We start from the raw sequence: 21,788 nt of genomic DNA, 5'->3' as shown, positions 1-21,788 counted from the left end.
GTGCTTTCTGTCTTGGAAAGTTGCAAATTACTTATTTCAGTTTCTTTAAAAGGTAGAACTATTCAGTGTCTTTATTTACAAGTTTTGGCAGATTTTATTTTTCAAAGAATTGGTCCAGTTAACCTGCTTTCAAATTATTGTGCACAGAGTAATTCATAAGATTCCTTGATAATACTTTTAGTCTTTATGGATCTATAGTAATATTCATTATTTATTTGTGATATTAGTAATTTTCAACTATTTATTAGCCTGTTTAGAGGTTTATCAACTTTATTGTTTTCTTTTGCTTTTATTGTTTTTAATTTCATTATTTTGACTGTATTTTTATTTATAATTTTCCCTTATTACTTTGATTTTGTTCTTCTTCCAGTTTATATGGAAGCTCAAAATGCATGATTTTAGATATTTCTTTATTTCTAATAAATGCATTAAATGCAGCAAATTCCCTTCTAACCTCTTCTTTCACTGAGTCACACAAATTTAGATAAATTTCCACTTTTGTTCATTTCAGAGTGTTTAAAATTATTCTTGAGATTTCCTTTGTGAGATGTTATTTAGGAGTATGTTTAATATCCAAATATTTTGGGATTAATCAGTTATCTTTATGATACTGAATTCTAGTTTAATTACATTATATTCTGATGCCAAGCATTGTATTTGCATTCTTTTAAATTTATTAAAGTGTGTTTTATGGCTTGCAATGTGGTCTGTGTTCGGGAGTATTCCATGTGAACTGCAGAAGAATGTTTCAATTTTGCTATTCTTCATTAGGTCCAATGTCAGTGTTGTTGATTTTTGCATGAAACATCTGTCCACTTCCAATGGAGGAGTGCTGATGTCTCACAACTACATTTTAAAAAAAGATTTATTTATTTTTATTGGAAAGGCAGATATACAGAGAAGAGGAGAGACAGAGAGGAAGATCTTCCTTCCAATGATTCACTCCCCAAGCGGCTACAACAGCTGGAACTGAGCCCATCTGGAGCCAGGAGCCAGGAGCTTCTTCTGGATCTCCTAAAGCTTTGGGCCGTCCTCGACTGCTTTCCCAGGCTACAAGCAGGGAGCTGGATGGGAAGTGGGGCTGCTGGGATTAGAACCGGCGCCCATATGGGATCCTGGGTGTGCAAGGCGAGGACCTTAACCACTACATTTTCGCTCCAACTACATTAATGGACTCATCTCTCTCTGTTTGCAGTCTTGTCAGTTTTTGCCTGTCGTATGTTGATGCACTTTCATGGCAACACATGCACTTCAAGGGCCATTATGTCTTGTTTCAGAATTAATGCCTTTATAGAGTAACCCTCTTTTCTCCTCACAACTTTCTGTCTGAAATGAACATAGTTACTTCTACCTTCTTCTGATGAACATTAGTATTGTATATAATTCTCCATCCATTTAACATATATGTGTCTTTATATTAGTGTGTTTGTTATAGACAGTGTACAGGTGGGTATTCTTAGATCCATTTTGAGAACTCTTTTTTTTTTTTTTTTTTTTTTGGTAGAAACCCATGACATTCAGCAGGCTTACTATGTTTAGGAGATTTTATTACTATCTGTTGCTCTTGCTCTTTGTTCCTATTTTTGCCTTTCATCCCTTTTGGCCTTTTGCAATTTTAACTGAGCATTTTATATGATTCCATAGTCTCCACTTTACCATTATATTAGGTATGCTTTTTAAAAACATTTTTGTTCACTTTTACTGGAAAGGCAGATTTACGGAGAGAAGGGGAGACAGAAAGAAAGATGTACCATCTACTGGTTCTACTCCTCAAATGGCCAGAGCTGAGCCGATCCTATCCGTAGCCAGGAGCCAGGAGCTTCTGGGTTTCCACGTGGGTGCAGGGTCCCAATGACCTGGACCATCCTCTGTTTGCTTTTCCAGGTCATAAGCAGGGAGCGGGATTGGAAGTGGAGCAGCTGGGACATGAACTGGTATCCATATGTGTTACTGGCATTTGGAGGTGGAAGATGGGTTAACTGAGCCATCGTGCTGACCCCTACAGTTCTGGTTTTTAACTTAGGCCTCTGTTACTTGTGCGGACGTTTTGGCTCCTAGATCCTTCTCCATAATCTTTGGGGTGTTCATTGCCACTTTCACATATTTTAGAAGAATTGATTTTTCAGCCTTTTTAAGTGTTATGAGGTACATGCTGTAGGAGATAATTAGGATTAGACGAGGCTGTGAGTGGAGCCCCATAATTGCACCTGTGGTTTTATGAGAAGGGAGAGGTGCACTTGCTCTGTCCTATCATTTTATGCAGGAACAAGGTCCCCTCACAACCTGCTGAGTAGATAACAGTGTCATACACTTGGGCTCCCTAGCCTACAGAACTGAGAACTTTTTTTTTTTTAATGTCCCAGTCTCTAGTATTTTATTGTAACAGAAAATGGAAAGGTACCGGGCCTGGCGCGGTAGCCTAGCGGCTAGAGTCCTCGCTTGCAGGCACTAGGATACCATGTGGGTGCTGTTTCACATCCTGGTGGCCCTGTTTCCCATTCTGCTCCCTGCTTGTGGCCTGGGGGAGAGCAGTCGAAACGGCCCAAGGTTTTGGGACCCTATGCCCACGTGGGAGACCTGGAGGATACTCCTGTCTCCTGGCTTTGATTGGCTGGGCTCCAGCCACTGTGGCCGCTTGGGGAGTGAATCAGTGGACAGAGAATCTTCCTCTCTGTATATCTAACTTATCAAATAGAAAATAATAAAAAGATGGAAAGGTACCTATCAAATCAAAATTATTAAAATGTTTGTTATAAATCTGTTTAATGATTAGAATAAAGTAGCAGGGATAGAAAAAAAAACTAGATGCTATAAATGACTATTGTACTGTGTGTGCAAGGGTGACCGACTGAAGTCAGCACATGAAGCAGAATGATCTTCATGCCACTTTTCTTGGTAATTTCCTTAAGAGGAGAACAGGGAGTTGACTCTCCCTGTTTATATTTCTTAAGAATTGGCTGATTTAGGAATCAGGAAAAGGAAGAGAAAGTGTGCTTAACAAGAAAGGAACTTGAATTAATTAACAAAGATTATGAATAAGACACTGATCCCCAACAATTTATCTTTACACAAAGACAGAAGAATAGGTTTATCTTATTGGCTGATTCCTATAAGATATTAGCAAGAACCTCGACCATTCTGTGCAAGCTTCTTAGCACAATTGTGACAAGTTCATAGAAATTATACAAAATGAGCTTAATGTAAATGCTCAATACACATCACTGTATTATTGGAAAAATAATTATTTAGGATATGCAGCAGCTCAAATAAATATGACTTAACACAATCCCCACAAGTCAGCCCTACTTACATTACCTGGAAAAGTATTTTCAATGAAATTTTTGAACATCTGTAATTTTTCTTCATTCTTATCAATATTAATTTTTGCTGTCAGAATGCATATATTACCATACTTTATGCTGAGGTGCCGAGGGCTGCCTAGGTAGGTGAATCTGCCTTTTGCCATGATGGCGAGCCTGGTACAGAGGGCCTCGCATTCTTCCATGCTAGGAGAACAAAGGAGACAGGGCTGAAGAGACTTCCTTTCAGAGGACAAATACTGCACTGCAAACAGCCAGGACTGGAAGACTTAGAATTAGAAAGCTTAGAACTTTATATCTGGGAAGAGATTTTAAAGTTCAAAGTAATCCATTAAATCGATACTAGGAAATTAATTGCTTTATTGTCACTCAATTCTTGATTCTAATTGCTCAAATGAGGATTTCTGAACTACTTATGTAACATGTTCAGCCTCTACCCACATGCCCTCCTCTGCAGTTCATCTAGAGTGACTATATTCTTGCTCCAATTAATTCTATTTTATACTGATTGCAACCATTTATATCGTTCAGCTGAGCCTCCCAATGTGCCGTACCTGTGAGAAGTTAGGATGATAGCTTTACCAGTTTTACAGATCCATTTAATGGTATCCCAGAGGAGATGCCGGGCTATTGGGTCCATGCCAGTTGATGGCTCATCCAGGAAGACGACTGAGGACTTTCCCATGAGGGCGATAACAGCGTTAAGTCTACGTTTGTGTCCTCCACTTTGAAGCCAAAGAAGGAGAAAGAAAAGTGGAGGGGAAAAAAAAAAGATAAAACACATGTCATTAATTCGCACGACAGAACTAGCTCATACACCTAGAATGCTGATTTGGTAATGACTAACAAAGCACACTGACATCCAAATGTATGTATGTATCAATTCATTTTCATAGAAATAATTTTTTCAGTAATTTGTTTCAACATCATCAATGATGAACTGCTTTTGTTTTAGGGGAGATGACAAAATAATTCATGGAAACAGAAATAAAGGTGTTCTTTTTCTTTTTTCTAAATGCAAAGGCTATGGTTCATGTCAGTAAAAAAAAAAATCAACATATAAGTGGGATTTGCTTTATTACTGGTATCTGAACCTTGACAGCCCATTAGGTTTATTTCACAGTCATTGGTTCTATGTGATTGGGATTTAAGATGAGTTTGCAGGCTTGATGCTAAACAGTAGAGTCAAGTATTAAGTATAATCAAGGATTAAGCATGGGTAGGCAGCTTACTACTACTTGCAGCAGTGTAAAGTCTCACCTGTATGTGTAAACAAACTTGTCGGCATAGGCATCCAGGGACACGGAATGCAAAAAGGCTTCCACATATTTGCAGATATCTGGCTCAGGGACCCCCCACAGCCTGGCATACATGACCAGCAGTTCTCGACCTGTCATGTGGTTCAGCATGGAGTCAGGCTGAGGACAATAACCAATTCTTGACCTAACCTGAATCAATAACACAACCGTAAGTCACAGACCCACATTCACCAATAAACCCAGCATGCAATTCACAGAGATGAAATTGAAGACCTTCAAGTTTTTGACTCATGACATTAAAAAGAATCTCATCATGAATTTTTCATAGACCATTCACTAAGAATTTTTTCTCAGTTCTATAGAATCTTTATAGCTGGAACTTACGGGGGTAAAATGGAATACTAACATTCATAACTGGGATTTTTCAATACATGCATGCTATTGTGCACCCAAAGGTTTTTTTTTTTTGTTGTTGTTGTTAGATGAAGTTGCATATCCAAATATATTAGGAAAACGAGGGGATGTTGTGTTACAGTGGGTTAAGTCACTACTTGGGGTGCCCAGATCCCATATCAGAGTGTCTGAGTCCTAACTCCTCTGCTATTGATGCAGTTTCCTGTTACTGTAGGGAAAGCAGAGGATGATGGTCCAAGCACTTGGCCCAGCCCTGGCTGGTGCAACCCTCTAAACAAGGAGCCAGTACATGGAAGATTTCTTCTCTGATGCTCTGCCTTTCAAAGGAATAAATAAATGTTAAATATTACTATGAAACAGTTCTAGACATTAGTATGCAGAATTCTAATTCTAGTAATAGTCAAATAACATCTATTAGATCAATGCTTTCAAAATAATTAACTGTAGCTCATATATTCATATGCCCATGAATCTATTGTATGTAAGGTATGTATAGCTAGCTATACAGTAGATATTATGTAAAATACTTTATACAAGTTAATGCTATAAAAAAGTGAGATATCAGCTAATGACTAATACAAAGTTTTGATGTGTGAGGTTCAGCTATCTTAAATGCCTGTTGAAAACATTCAAAACTACTTGAAGGAATATAAAAAAATGAAAGCATTCTACAATATATTATCACAAAGTTAAGGATGCAATCAAAACTAACTGAAAAGTGAAGAACCAGGCAAATACTACTCTTACTTCAGGGAAAAGAAAATAGAGACTGATTCCCAAATAATCAAGATATCAAGATGATCAGAAAAAGCTTTAAAGAAATTCTTACAATAATGCTCAAATAAGTAAAGGAAATTAGAAAGAAACTTACATCCCACACAATAATGTCCCAGCTCTGCTTCTAGCTTCCTGCTGTTGCACATCTTGGGGGCTGACAATAGATGGCTCAAGTATTTGAATCCCTGCCACGTACCTGTGAGACTGTAATCAACTTTTGGGCTCCTGGCTTCAGCCTAGTCCAGCCCTGGTCCCTGTGGGCCTCTGAGGCAGTGAACTGATGGAGGATCTCTCTTGATCTATTTCTCTTTATCGCACTGTCTTTCAAATAAATAAATGCTTTTTAAAAAACCTGATAACAGACTGAGTAAGTTTGCACTACATACTGGCAAGCATGGGAACCTAGGTAGGGGGCAGGCCTGGTGGAGGTTATGGGGAATCGCCCCGACTAGGCTGCAGCTCCTACTGTTTTGCATAAGGGCCGAGTATTAAGTGGTCAGGATTGGGCTGGACTGCAACACCCACTGGTTCACATGCAAGACAGGGCTGGAAACAGAACTGACCCAGCAATTGCAATCACCAGCATATGCATGAGCTGACTGGGATGACAGACTGTGCTGGACCCTGTAATTCTTGTGCACTATGAACCAACTAGAGCAGGTAACTCCTTGACTATGATGGAACAAGACACAAACAAGGTTCTGCACTTATGGACCTGTATCTATGCACCTATAATCTGTACTTTTTCTAGTAACAAAAATTTGTTTAAAAAGTTTCCAAAAAATATTAAATTGACCAAAAAAAAAAAAAAAAGAAAAGAAAAGAAAAGAAAGAAAGAAAGAAATATGGCTACTCCACGACTATGGCGGAAATAAAAGGGAATCACAAGGAGATTAGTAGTGGCACAGGCAGGACTCAATGGGCACCCATATGAGATACTGGCATTGCAGGTGACAGCTTTGCCTGTTAAGCCATAATGCCAGTCCTGTTCCATTAATTCTATTTTCATAACTTTTTAAAAAAATAAAATTGCTGTTTTATTTCAAACTCTATGCTACTGCAGGTTAAAATGCAATTACTATTCTTCCTATTTCCAATTTGACCGTCATGCTTACAGATGTCCCGCAGCCAGAGGAAGGCTTGCCTTTCCTCAAAGTCAGTATGTTATCACGCCTATCACTGCTCATTAGACTTTTGTTACTTTCTGAAAAATAAAATTTATAGTTTCAAGTCCCTTAGTTTTCTTTCCATGTCCCCCATCCTGCCTAGTTACCTTCTTTAAAGCACCAAGTCAGTGACGAGGTTGAAAAAATACTTTTCTGGGGTCCAGCATGATGGCTCAATGGCTAAATCCTTACCTTGTAAGCATCAGGATCCCATATGGGCGCCAGTTTGTGTCCTGGCTGATTCACTCTCCATCCAGCTCCTTGTTTATGGCCTGGAAAAGCAGAAGGTGGCCCAAAGCCTTGGGATCTTGTAACCACGCAGGAGACCCAGAAGAAGCTCTTGGCTCCTGGCTTTGAATTGGCTCAACTCCAGCCATTGTGGTGATCTGGGGAGTGAACCAGTAGGCAGGTATTCCTATCTCTCCTGCTCTCTATAAATATGATCTGCCTTTCCAATAAAAACAAGTAATATTAAAAACAAGAAAAATACCTTTCTGATATGTTCAATGATGCTGATGCCATCAATTAATACAACTCCAGAGGTGACAGTCTCATCTCCAGTCAACATTTTGAATGTGGTGGTTTTTCCAGCTCCACTTAACCCAAATATTCCAAAGCATTCTGACTTTTTGACTACGAGGGAGATATTTCTTACAGCTTGCACAACTGGACATTTAAAATAAACCTGAGGAAAAAGCACATACACACACACACACACCACACATAATGTAAAGCAGCACTGACTATGGGTGGTTAGCAACACCATAAACTGACAGATGGCCTCCTGTGGACAGTTTCACAAGAGTTCTTTCCTATTAAGCTCTCTATTTTACCAGAATATGTATAGCAACTGTGGCATTCCAAATGAACTAGCAGGACCAACCACAAATTCTTGGCAAGAAAAACAGGTACGGCTCAGGGCGATGGTGACTGCTTTACCTTTCCAAGTTCTTTGATAAGCAGCGGAGCTTTCTGTGAGATTTGAAGCATATTCAGTGCTTTATTTCTTTCATTTTTAACATTTTCATCTTCATAGTGTTCGGTTACTTCGTTGGACACTGTGGCCTGCATTTTCAAGACAAGGATTATAGATGTGAGTACTCTTTGGACGACTCATTTAAAGTGAGTTGCTTGAAATGATATAAGAATGTCAACTCCCAGAAGTTGGAAAATGCAACTTTTTGGAGCCTTTCCACCAATTTCCTGGGCTCAAACACATTCTTGGCTTGTTTACATTTGGCTTGTTTATATGTACAGTCATGAGCAAATGTCTACAGCTGTAAGTAGGCAGTATGTTCTTGCCAATAACTTAGACAATTAATGGAAAATAAATCTGATACTACTAATTAGTTATTGTTTGATGTGATTTGTTACAATTAAAATATATTCAAGACACCATAACATGCAGGAGAGGAGAGAATAAACTCATTTTTCCCTCTGAGAGATGGTTTTTTCATGGGTAGAGTATGAACTGAATTTGAAGAATAGGCAAGAATGTATTCAAAGAATGAAGATTTCAGAAAAACTGAAAAGCCACATTAAAAAAAGACTGTAGTAGAGACTTAGGAATACATAAGAATGAAATAATAATATGGTATGTTCTGTGAGCAGTAATTTGTATTGATTGGGCAACATCTTACCAATTTCGGCATCAAGTAAAGTATTAGTTAAGGAACATTTAGGCTGAATCTGTTCAGTTAAGTCTACATGCTAAGGAGGAGAGCTACCTTATGGTGTATAGTTGTACAGGAGTGGAGAAAACTGTCATTCTTGTCCTATTTTCAATCGTAGCAGGAAAACATTTGGTCTTTCACCACTAGGTTAGCTGTAGGCATTGCATAGATGCCATTTATTAGGAAGAAAACTAGCTCCTTTCTTTTTAACTATGCCATTGTTCCCCTCCCTGAGTGGGTACACCATTCCTGGAGGTACTGCAATGCCATGTCAATGCATGGAGTGGAAGGAGAAAGCTCTTATTCCAACTCTTAATTCCAAAAATCCATTCACTATATTTTTCTTGGATAGAGGCCATATCAGATATTAAACTGATAGCAGAAAGTATGCTGTTATTATGGTAAATGAAGTTGAAAAATTTTAAATGCTTTTTCCTGAAATAATTGATATGACTTTTTATTTTTGTTTTTATTGGAAACTCAGATGCACAGAGAGGAAGATCTTCTGTCCATTCACTACCCAAGTGACGACAACTGCCAGAGCTGTGACGGCCCAAAACCAGCAGCCAGGAGCCTCTTTTGGGTTTCTCACATGGGTGCAGGGTCCCAAGGCTTTGGGTTGTTCTCAACTGCTTTAACAAGGCCACAAGCCTGAATTTTAGCGAGGACGTTAGCCACTAGGCTACCATGCCGGGCCCTGATATGACTTTTTTTTTACTGAAGATATTGAATATTGTGGAATACACTGATTCAAACATTAAGCCAACCTTATATTTGTGGAACAAACACCACTTGTTCTATTATTTCTTTCACATTCATCTTTTACTGGATTATATTTGTGACTATTTTGTTAAGCATCTGTGTATCTATGTTCATGAGGAACACTAATGTCTTGCATTGTATTTCTCTAGTTTTGGTACCATGGTAATTATGACCTCTATAAAAGTTGGTAAATTCTCTTTTCTCTTTTACTTTCTGGAAGAATCTGAGTGGAAAAGATGTTATGTTTATTTTAAAAAGATTTGTTTTTATTTGAAAGGCAGATTTACAGGAAGATGTGTGTTTGTGTGTGTGTGTGAGAGAGAGAGAGAGAGAGAGTGAGAGAGAGAGAGAGAGAGGCACTGACTCTTCCATCCACTCTTCACTCCCGAGATGTCTGCAATGACCACAGCCGAGCCAATCCAAAGCCAGACAGGAGCTTTTCTGAGTCTTTCACATGGGTGCAGGGGGGCCAAGGACTAGAGCTATCTTCTCATTTTCCTAGGCCAGAGGCAGGATGCTGGATTACAAGTTGAACAGCCAGGACACTTATATATGGGATGTGCTATGAGTGGAATATTAGTTTGCCATCATGGTGATGCCAGCTTAGTTTGGGAATAACTGAGTGATATTCTATGAAATAATGGAGGTATGCAAATGTAAATCTATACCCTCTGGTATAATATTGAGCTTTCTTCGAATTATCTAAAGTCCACATTTGTTACTCACTTTTCTTTTTATGATTTTCCTATAGACATCAGACACAATGTAATAAAAGATACAACTTTTCAGGCTCCATAGTACAGTCTCCAGAAGCAAAAGCAAGAGGAGGAAAAATAAACCCATGACAGCCAATGTAATCAGGAACTTTGCAATTCCATGTTCTCCAAAATTATAGACATCATTCTGAAGAACTGGGGATGACAGGAAGGTAGCCTTACTTTAATATCTGATCTTTAAGATGGAACTAAATAGTAAAATATATAGGATGACTTGTTCATGAGTTTAAAGAAATATATATAGAGAAATACAGAATACAGGAAACAAGTAACTGCATTGATGCACTGTTTGATCTTCTCTGATATCCTTGATTATTAAAGTTCTTCAGTTACTCATCCTTGTTCTGGTTTAGTATCAGCTTTGGTAATAAAAATCACATAGAAAATGAATTTTAAAGACTGAGCCTGTGTGAATAGAATACTTAGTAACTGAATAAAGCATATAAAATAAAGGTATCTAATCCTTACTATAGACCACGCAGATATCCTTAAGGACCTTCAAAGATAACTCTATTCCATAAATATGGAAAAAGTTTTAACAGAGCATACTCAAAATAACTTAACAAAATAAAATTTAAGAGCACTATAGCTGAAATTTTTTTTTTTTTACCGTACTACAGAGAAAGTTTTCTAACAAAAACAATTCTATTCTGGATATGAAAATAAGGGACATCACTGAGAAGCAAAGATAATAAAACCATCCTCTTTTTATAATAATTGTATTTTTTGTCAAATCTACGTTAATATACAGAAATGCACTATGAATTTGTTTTATTGTAATATTTACCTTTAAAAAAAGATTTATTGGAAAGTCAGATTTACAGAGAGAAGGACAGACAAAGATCCTCCATCCGCTGGTTCACTCTTCAAGTGGCCACAATGGCTGGAGCTGAGCCAATCTGAAGCCAGGGCCAGGAGATTCCTCCAGGTCCCCCATGTAGGTGAGGGTGGCAGGGCCTTGGTCCATCCTCTACTATTCTCCCAGGAGGTTGTAAAATGTGAGCTAGAGCTCTCAGCTCAAGCTGACCTCCCCATGCAGCTGTGTTTACACTTTCATTACAGTACTTTCCAAACTCTTCTCAAGTATACATATTTCTCAAATTGGGGCTTGTTAGAAACGGCAGGAAGTCTTCCACATGGCTTTGCATATATTCAGCAGTCTGACATCTTACGGCCGCCACAGTCAGAGCACAATTCTGTTCTTCCAGTTGATCTTCAATGGCTCAATACATACAATGGCCATCTGATGTTATTTGTTTAATTTCCAACTCTCCAGCAGCCAATATTTGAGCAAGTTTTCACTTTCTGTATGCCTAGCTCCAGATAAATCCTTAATTTCAGCTTCTGCTATTCTTTCCTTCCCTCCTTTTCCAGTGCAGCTTCTTTTTTGTCCTTTTTTTGTGCTTTGGGTATCATGGTGGCTGCTTCTCCAATGCTAAGTTTGAAATGTTATCAGCAACAGAAACTATCCTGTTCTCAGACATTAGCTTTAATACACCTAGCTCCTCTTTATGTGTCTGTTCCGGTTCTCATTCCAGCCTAGCAACATTTTCAGTGAGCTGCTTCTTCCTCTTTTTTCATTCTTGGGAACAGCAGTTTTTTTATACCCTGAATTTCGGCTTGCAACCTGTTCTCTTTAGGATGCCTTTTCAACAGCAGCTCCTCTTCATCAAGTTCTTTACCAGACACGGCCTCCACCATGCCCAGGCAGCCTGGCACATGTGACAGAGGAAAGCCTTGGGTGCTGTAAGCAGACACCTTCACCTGGGACGCCATTGGCTCTGGGCAGTATCTTAGTAAGTTTTCTATGCTGTGATCTCTTTATTTATGATACTAGATTTTCTATCTTTGTCTATATTTACAATTCTGTGATCTATTTAAACAGCAGCATGTTAAATCTGTAGCTGTTAAATAAAAAATAAGGTCAATCAGTTAGTGCTTGGAGTGGCAAGATTGACAGCGATTCATAACTGTTGCAATATCAAAACCACTTGAGCAAGGGAGCAACAGTTGGGAAATTGGGTGGGAAAATGAAGGTAACAATATGGGGTAGCCCTTGGTAAAGAATGTCAGTGGTGGGAGCAGAAATTGGGGAGGGACAAAGTTGGAGGGAAAATGGGGAAGCCCTATACCTACAAAATGTATCATGAAAAATAATAAAAATAATTTAAAAAGCCTAACATTATGTTTTCTTTGCATTAAATAATATTTCAATTACTGAAGTGATTTTGAAACAGATAAAGTCCCTCCCTAGTTATTCCTAAAATCAAATATTTATCTATACACATTTCTTACCTCAGTCTTAAAATAGTTCTTTGACTATTCTGTGAATTTACTGCAGCTAAATTTCCATTTAATAATAAAAGATTAAATTTCATAATTGCCTTCATCTACTTGACATTAATTCTGAAGTCACAATCTTAGTGAAATATACTCAGCTATATATATTTATTATACATAAATTAATATTGAATGTTACAAAAAAACCCCATATAATACTGGACATAAAACTACTTGCACATCGTAGGTGAGTGACTAATACTGATTTATTCTAAATATGGTAATGACTTAGCGAAATTTGTCTTGGATTCTGAGTTTTCACTCTGAAAATAAGACACAAAATAGCCAGTCTTACTTGTCTCCTTTGGAGTGATGACAGCTTTCACTTACCGTTCACACTCTGAACCTCAGTACAAAAGGCTGTAATGGAATACATTGTTTTGGGGAACCTGAGGAGTCCAAATACTCACATGGTTCACTGCAGTCCAAGTAAACATTTCGAAATGGCTTGGCACACAGCTTTTTCACCTCATAGTCATCAAACAATCTGCTGATACTCATTGCAAAGTTGTATGTAGGAAGCACCATTAATACACGACTTACGAGGTTTTTAGTGGGGTTTGAAAATTCAGTCTCTGTGATTGAAAAGATGATGGGTTATCTTCCATTAAATTAAAAAAATATATAGAACCTGACTAGAAAAACAAACTCCTCCATCAATGTTTAAACCATTCAGAGTTGCCAGTCTACTAGATGATCCTAAATTTGTTTACCCAGACAGTTTGTCAATTACAGAGTTCAAAAGAGAAGCATTTTTTAATAATATTTCCCTGGGATCTGTCTTCCTCCCTTGTTATACTGCTCCCTTTTACCCCTCCCCCTTTTCCAGTCATCCTTCCCTCTCCTTCCTTTTTCCTCTTTCTCATTTTGCCCAGACCTATGCGCACGTATCCACTCAATAAACATTTATTGATTTCCAAAAAAGCACAGGCTTTTCAAAATTTTTACATATTTTAATCTTCGACCTTTTCATCCCAATGTATTTAAAAGTATTTCCCCCCCCCAAAAAAAGGAAAACTGTGTCAGGTTCTTACCATGATTTTTTATTACAGTGTGAATGATGATACTGAAAACGGTTGAAAAGTAGTTAAACAAAGTAATCTTGATGTAGGCAGTGGTACTACTAGAAAACAGGAAACTTCCAAGATAAATGAAAGGAACGACACACCAGCCGTACAGCATAAAGATCAACACTGTGTCTAGGAAGTGGTAATCTACCACAAACGCATCCACGTCACAGAGCACAAATACTACCTGGATTGCAGAGCATAAAGGCAAAAAGCAAAGTCAAAGAAAGTGTGCGATAAGTCAAGACAGAACACTTAGTAAGGAAAAACACTTCATTACAGCACGGGAAATTTCCTAACTTAAATCCCTTTGTTCATAGTTTCAAGAGTCTTAACTTCTTGAACCTGAAGTGAACAACCCAGTCCTTCCTTAACAGAGAACATTCCGGTCAACAGAATGACTATAATTGTTTTCTCTCTTCACTGTAGTTTTAATTTTTTCCATGACCAAAGTAAAAAAAAAAAATTACATATGCATAAAGTCGGTTTTTGAATTATCCTAGAAAAATGCATAGGAAGTCAGTGATTGAAGAGTTTGCCCTACTCCTGGCACTTGGACTGCACCCTGGTCTCTGCTCTTGTCTCCATCTCAGTAATTTGGGTCCTGGATTCCTGAATTAGTCTTTATTGTATCTGAGAATCAGACAAGGGAGCACAAATTTAGAATGGATTACAAGAAGAAGAGAGAATCTCAAGAGTGATTAAAAACTGATTTTAATTGGTAAAGTTTCCCCAGTTATAGCAAAGTGACTGCCTCTTTTTGAGTGATGAAATAATTACTCAGAAGGCTAACTAATAGAAGGAAAGAAGAGTCAAAAGAATAAAAACATCTCTAGAAGTTTAGAAATAGTCTTTAAAGGTAGTATATCAAGATAATAGTGACAGAGGGTAAAAAAAAAAAAAAACCTTAACAGTTACAATTATCGTATGGTTTCCCTCATGCCAACTAAGAGGAAATCACAAATTTAGTCAGAGAGAAATGCTGGATCACTCAGCAGCACCTTTGCTCCAAGGTGTGTGAGGTTTACAGGTTCCTCGGCTGGAACCTCCTTCAAAGAAAACTGAAATGTGTATTTGAGGAAATTGAGGCATTCACCACCACTCACTGTTAAGCAGGACCTGAACACAAGAAAAGGTAAATTTTCCCCAAATGAGTGTAAGTAAAAATAGCAACGGAACTTTATTTTATTTTATTTTGGAAATAAGATAAACTGATTTCAAAGTTTATCTATAACATGTAACTGCCATAATTACTATAGACTGATAGTGGTACACTAGAGCTATGTTAACTCAACAGAAAAACAATGTAAGATACATTGAATGAATACTGTTAGTCAAGACGAAATGAAAAGTGTTTCAAGACCATGGAAAACAATGTTCTTTAAATTAAAATTATTTTTATTTACTTTTGATTTTTCATGAGAAAACAGTGATTTTTACAAAACATGTTAGAAAACTAGATTAACTCTTATAAAAAAATCTTTACTTGGCTCTGCATTTAAAAATATGTTCATGAACAAAAGGGAAATGGAATAATATGAAAATGGTAAAGTTGTGACTGATGCATTCTGGCCTGGAAGGGGGAAAAATCTTCCTATCGACTTTCTAGTTCTAAGCTGTATGATGATGCGAAGGGCATAATTTTGAGGAATATTTCCAAATCAATACTGAATTATCTGTGTAATCCTTTGGCAAGACCAGTAATTTTAATGCTGACTAAAATTTATCAACAGATAAACCTTGTCTATTTTCTCTCTGCTGTATTCATAACAATAGCAGGAGCTCAATGTTTGTTGTATAAACAGATAACTGTTTACATTCAGGCAGCCCTCCAAATAGAATTTTTGTGTGTTGTGAAGGGACAAAGAGGATTAGCATTGGAATTCAGTAGACACTGGTGACAGATATCATTTAGAGTTTCACAGGGGATTTTGGCACAATGATGAGCAAACATACAGAATGCCAATGTAAGACAGACTTTACAAAGAAAAACGCTATTCTTGAAAAAGAAAGTTTGTGCCAAGGTGGTGGCACTTCAGGTGAATTCTCTACCTGTAGCACTGGCGTGCCACCTGAGTGCTGGTACTAGTCTTGGCTGTTCCATTGCCAATCCAGCCCCCTGCTAATGCAACTGGAAAGGCAATAAAGGATAGTCCCCAAGTCCCTGGGACCCTGCACCAACATGGGAGAACTAGAAGAAGCTCCTGACTCCTGGCTACTGGCTTTGGATCAGCTCAGCTCCAGCCATTATGGCCATTTGGGGACCTCTTTGTCTCTCCTTTTCTCTGTAACTTTGCCTTTGAAATAAAAATACATTTTTTTAAAAAGAGAACATTTGCATAATGAGGTTTCTATAATACACTCTGGCATAACAAGACAACATAATTTCAAATCTTTGACAAGCATTAGTTTCAGGATACGATTAAGTGGACAGGTTTTTCTTGAGGGGGGGCGGGGGAGAACATAAGTAAAATGACACTTGAGGTTAATTTCAATTAACACTCACCAGTAGTAAGCAGCAGGAAATGAAGAAGCTGATGAGATCCCACAACAAAGCAGAAAGCCAGTAAGCAAGCACATAGACCCCACTCACAAACTGGATGTGCTTTGTTTTACTGATTCTCTCATTCACTGTCTGAAGACAGAAGTTACCCACCACAACAGAAATGCCAAAAGCCAAACATAATACTATTTGTAGTCCATTTGTAGGCCTACAGAAGATGAAATAAAAGTGAAAATGGTGATTTCAGTACATGTTTTCAAATAAAGTTGCCCAGACATCAACAGAACATCTTAGGGTTCAATTTCAGTAAAAAGAAAAAAAAATCATACATACACCATGTTAGAACCATAGATGGGGAGGGGTTGAGGCTTGTTGGAGACTCTGATGGAGGCATTGAAGCCAGAAAGCGACATAAAAAGTACGTTGTCTAACACCGCCAGGGATGTTGGAGCTGAATGATACGCTTCATTGTTGAACAAAACAGTCAATACTATATTGTTTTCCTCAACTTCAATGGAAAGTGCAATAATGCAGAGCTCACGACACTCATTAGTTTGGATAATGAAATCCTTTACATTGCCTAAAATAGAGAAGTCGGTCAATGACTCAGTATTTAATATATCACCTACTATATATATACTATATATATACATATATATATATATATAGGAGAGAAAGGATAAAAAATCATTTTTGGTAATTCATTATTGCTTTTTAAAAATTTCCCATATTGGTTATTTCAAATATTCATCTTTTTCTTCAAGAATTTGGTTCTATCACTGATCCCTATAGTAATCTCAGATACAGTAGACAATTCAATAGAAGTTAAAAAGTTTAGTTGGGGTCCAGTGCTATGACCTAACGGCTAAAATCCTCGTCTTGAACGTGCCATGTTCCCATATGGGTGCTGGCTGTAATCTCGGCAGTTTCACTTCCCATCCAGCTCCCTGCTTGTGGCCTGGGAAAGCAGTCGAGGACAGCCCAAAGCTTTGGGATCATGCATCCATGTGTGAGACCTGGAGGAGGTTCCTGGCTCCTGGCTTCGGATCGGTGCAGTACTGGCCATTGCGGTCACTTGGGGAGTGAATCATCGGATGGAAGATCTTCCTCTCTATCGCTCCTCCTCTCTTTGTAATAAAAATAAATAAATAAATAAAAATAAAAAATTTAGCTGAATTATGATAGAAATTGACACTGAATCAAGATAAATTTCGGAAGAAATGCTACCCTAACAATATTTAGTCTTCCAATCTCAACACAAAGTGTGTCTCTGTGTATGTTTACTTTTCCTCAACAATATTTTAAATGTTTCCAATTTTCATTTCTTTTAACTTCATGAATATGTTTTTGTTTCTGAAGCTATCGTAAGTTTTTTTTTTTTTTTAAGAGGCAGTTAGAAAGGACAGAAAGGATACAGAGAGCGAGAATCTTCTATCCACTAGTTCACTCTTCAAATGGCTGCAACGGCCAGAGCTGGGCCAGTTCAAATCCAGGAGCTAAGAGCTTCTCTGGGTCTCACACAGGGCGGGTAGGGGCCACTTGGGCCATCTTTCACTGCATTTCCAGGTGCATTAGCAGGGAGCTGGATCGCAAGTGGGGCAGCTGAGACTAATTGGTGCCTATACGGGATGCTGGTGCTGCAGACGCTGGCTTAACCTGATAAGCCACAGCACTGTGCCCAGTACTGAACACTTTGGATTAGAGGATTTCTTTCTATGTGTTTTCCTTTTGGTGATTCTTCATTTGTACCTTTTTGATTTAAGTATATATTTTAGACTGTAGTGTTTTAAGTTCCTTTGTTGTTTGACTCTCTAAAAATTTTATATTTGGAAGATGGGACAGATATACCAAATTTGAAAGTTGCTGGTTCATTTCTTAAGTGCCTGCAATAGCTAGGGCTGGCACAGATGGCAGTCAGGAGCCAGGAACTCCATTTGAGTTCCCCACATGTGTGGCACGGACTTAAGTACTTGGAATATGGCTGACTGCCTCCTTGGTGCAGCAGAAGAAAGTTGGATCAGAAGTAGAAGAACCAGAACTTAAACGGGCACTGTTGTATAAGGGGGCATCTCAAAGCAGTGGCTTAACCTGCTGTGTCATAAGGCCTGCCTGCTTTTTAATATTTACATCTGTTACGATTTTTTTTTTTGCCAACAGATGCTCTCATTTCTTCATATGTAGCAGATTTACTGTCCAGTTTCTTAATTTCGGAGTGAACAAATTTCTTTAATATTTCTCAAAGGTAGCAAAGTTTGCTGGTGATAAATTCTATGTGTTTACATGGGAATGCCTTTCTTTTCACTTGCTGAAGGAAAAATGTATTAGATGTAGGATTTTTTTTTAAGATTGATTTATTTTTATGGGGAAGGCAAATTTACAGAGAGAAGGACAAATAAAAAGATCTTCTGCCCACTGGTTCACTCCACAAGTGGCCACAATGGCCAGAGCTGAGTTTATCCAAAGCCAGGAGTCAGGAGCTTCTTCTGGGTATCTCACGCGGGTGTAGCATTCTAAGGCTTTGCGCTATCCTCTGTTGCTTTCCCAGTTGCATAAGCAGGGAGCTGGCTGGGAGGTGGAGCAGTGCCCATATGGGATCCTGGCATGTGCAAGGTGAGGATTTAGATTTACATCGACATGGGAGACCTGGAGAAGGATTGGCTTAGCTACAGCCATTGTGGCCATTTGGAGGAGTGAGCAAGTGATGGAAGATCTTTCTGTGTCTCTCTTTTCTTTGTAAATCTATCTTTTAAATAAAAAATCTTTAAAAAAAAAAGAGTCTGACCATTTTAGAATGGCCAATAGAATTAAGGTCAACTTTCAGATTTTGGAATCAACATTTTAACCTGTCAGAGTTCAGCGACATGTTTGAATATAACCTGGTTAGTTAAAATAAAAATTCTATGCTGTTATACTATAGTATTTTGATTCTGAAAGCTAATGCAAGTAGCTGGAAGGTCTCCTAAAGTCAAAACATATACACTAATTATTAAGTTTTGCTACCAATTATCTTTTAAAATTTTTTAATATTTATTTCTATTGGAAAAATAGATTTACAGACACAAGAAGAAGAAGAGAGATCAATCTTCCATCCTTTGGTTCACTCCCCAAATAGCCACAATGGCTGGAGCTGGGCTGATCTGAAGCCAGGATCCAGGAGCTTCCACCAGGTCTTTCACACGGGTCTAAGGTCCCAAAGCTCTGGGCCATCCTTTGCAGCTTTCCCAGACCATAAGTAGGGAGCTGGATGTGAAGTGGAGTAGCTGGGACATAAACCAGCACTCATATGATGTGCCAGCAATTGCAGGTAGAGGATTAGCCAGTTAAACCATTGTGTTGGCCCCACCAATATATCTTGAATTGAATATTTTTTTTTTCTTTTGAATTAACAGTCTTCATTAAGGTTGAAAAAAAAAATAAACGAGTAACTGTAAACTACAGTTAAGTCCTTTCCAAGAGATACAAAATTATCTTCTTACATGCTACCCTGTGGATTTTACCTGGTACTTTTTTTAGTTGTTGGTTCTTGGCGTGTAGAAAAATCTCAAGGTTCTTTATGAGTTTCAGAGCCAGATCAGAATTCCCTGAAAGTGAGTAAGGAACAGTAGTTCGACCGTATTGACTCAGATCAATTTCTCGGGAATGCACACTTCCTACTTCCAGACTTAATAAGAGATATGAAGTAACAACTAAAATCACTATTAACTGTAGCAACATAAACTTCCAGTTGCGCCAACTGAATAGTGCCCTTTTTATAAACATGGAATAAAATTGCTGGAGGTAAAGTGGAAACTAAAAAAGAAGAAAACATTACAGTAGTTAGTGATTCAAGTAGGATATTCATGCTAAAAACCATTAATATACATGCTTAAAAAAACATGGTGAAAATATATATACTTAATATTATTGTAAGCATTAAAATGAGCCCAAGAAAATAACAAAAATATTATATTTGTTTAAGGTATTAAGTAAAAGGATTAAGACCTGGCTTAATTGGAGTCTTGTTTCTTACATCTGCAATTGGATATCCACTTGCCCCAACAGCATTTATTGAAGAGACCAACTTTTTCCCTTAAGAAAATGGTTTTCCAGACCCAGTGTGCTAGTCTAGTGGCTAAAGTCCTTGCATTGCATGTGCAGGGTCCTATATGGGTGCCGGTTTGTGTCCTGGCTGCTCCACTTTCCATCTAGCTCACTGCGTGTGGACTGGAAAAGCAGTCAAGGATGGTCTAAAGCTGTCGGACCCTGTGCCTACATGGAAGACCCGGGAAAAGCTCCCGGTACCTGGTTTTAGATTGGTTCAGCTCTGGCTGTTGCAAATACTTGGGGAGTGAACCAGCAGACAGATCTTTCTCTCTTAATATCTGCCTTTCCAATTAAAAAAATAAATAAATCTTTAAAAAGGAAAAAAGAAAATGGTTTTCCTTCATGAACATATTACATATTTCAGATGATAATCAAAATTACATATTACTTAATTTTAAAAACAATTATTTCTTCTGCCTCATAAAGAAAACATCACCATATAAATATGATTTTTTGCCTGGTTGTTACAATTTATGGTGAGAAAAATGTTCTCAATTTGGTAAAAAAAAAAATCATTTGAGTACTGTATTTCTAAGTTCTGGCCTTGTTAGAACTGAACAAAGGGTAAATTTGCAAGGCAAACTTTTAATCTGAGAAGTAACAATGGTGAGAGCAACAGCTGTAATCTTCATCTAGAATCTATTTCTTTTGCATCTCTTAATGGGAGTTATAGTGCTCACTGGCCCAAATGTTTTTCTAAGGATTAGATAAAACCAGTGTGAAGATCTTACACCCCAACCAAACACATTTAGTATTTTTAGTAAATATACTTACCCCAGTATTAAATTTAATGGCAGCAGTGTCATGCAAATTGAAAGTAACTGTTCTTTCACTTGTTCTGGGTATATTCATATTCTGATTCTGATTCTGCTTTATGTTTTGGGCTTTCAAATAAAGGGAGTTGAGAGCCCGAACTTTTAATTCAGATGTTGCCAGCTTATTGACCCTATAAACACACACACACACAAAGCAGAAAGTAGCTTGTTTCAATCATATTCTCAGTCTCTTACTTGAATGTTGAAATTTTAAATATAGAAGATTCACTCATTTTTCTCATTTATTGGAAAGAAGAACACTGTATAGAAGTAGTCTGGTGACAGTGATTCCCAAGAAATAAGTCTGAGAAATACTGCCGATCTCTGGCAGGGTTCCATCGTTCCAATCGGAGTAAAATGCACACGCGAGGGAAACAGTTCTGATATACCGTATCTCATTAAGTTTAACTTGTTTAAGTTAAATGACTCACATTTAAGTTCTCCTTTTGGGGGAATTCATTTTGAAAATTTTATAAAATGATAGAGACAACTGAAAAAAAAAGTCTTTACAACTTCTGTTATTGTTTATGTCTGAAGCTTGGTCTTCAGGTGTGGATATTTAAAGATTAAAGAGAGATACACAAACAGTTATCATCTAAGGAGGGAAATGCTCAGGACAGTATTAGAAAGAAAAATGTGACAGCCTAGCAGAAGAATGGAAAAATTATTTTTAACAGTAGAAGTGGTAAAATGCTTAGTGGAAAATAGTTATCCAAAAGGTATATTCTAAATCACAGAGCTATTACAATCATGTATGTATCTTCCTGATGGCAGTTACACAGAATACAACATGAGTAAACTCTCAACTATGAGGTTCACAATGAATAAATCGA

The 21,788-nt window shown here is 37.7% G+C and overlaps 1 protein-coding gene and 2 pseudogenes across 2 annotated transcripts in view; all 3 read right to left on the bottom strand.

Moving 5' to 3' along the window:
* Positions 1-21,788, bottom strand: part of LOC121167964 (phospholipid-transporting ATPase ABCA3-like) — a 56,121-nt gene that overhangs the window by 2,311 nt on the left and 32,022 nt on the right. For both annotated transcript variants that reach the window (XM_040997693.1, XM_040997692.1), the window contains 12 exons: positions 20,915-21,086; positions 19,555-19,846; positions 16,391-16,637; positions 16,057-16,265; positions 13,522-13,737; positions 12,898-13,062; positions 10,098-10,282; positions 7,876-8,001; positions 7,427-7,621; positions 4,581-4,768; positions 3,875-4,045; positions 3,316-3,506 (listed from right to left, as the gene is read on the bottom strand). In XM_040997693.1, coding sequence (XP_040853627.1) covers positions 3,316-3,506; positions 3,875-4,045; positions 4,581-4,768; positions 7,427-7,621; positions 7,876-8,001; positions 10,098-10,282; positions 12,898-13,062; positions 13,522-13,737; positions 16,057-16,265; positions 16,391-16,637; positions 19,555-19,846; positions 20,915-21,086 — 2,357 coding nt within the window. The remainder of the gene's footprint in view (positions 1-3,315; positions 3,507-3,874; positions 4,046-4,580; positions 4,769-7,426; positions 7,622-7,875; positions 8,002-10,097; positions 10,283-12,897; positions 13,063-13,521; positions 13,738-16,056; positions 16,266-16,390; positions 16,638-19,554; positions 19,847-20,914; positions 21,087-21,788) is intronic.
* On the bottom strand, positions 8,843-9,020 carry LOC121167972 (annotated as a pseudogene).
* On the bottom strand, positions 10,636-11,923 carry LOC121167966 (annotated as a pseudogene).

The sequence above is a fragment of the Ochotona curzoniae genome, unplaced genomic scaffold, assembly GCF_017591425.1.
Source record: "Ochotona curzoniae isolate NIBS_2020 unplaced genomic scaffold, NIBS_Ocur_1.0 patch435, whole genome shotgun sequence".
Lineage (NCBI taxonomy): Eukaryota > Metazoa > Chordata > Mammalia > Lagomorpha > Ochotonidae > Ochotona > Ochotona curzoniae.
The sequence above is the reverse complement of the archived record's forward strand: the minus strand, read 5'-3'. Positions and strand labels throughout refer to the sequence as shown.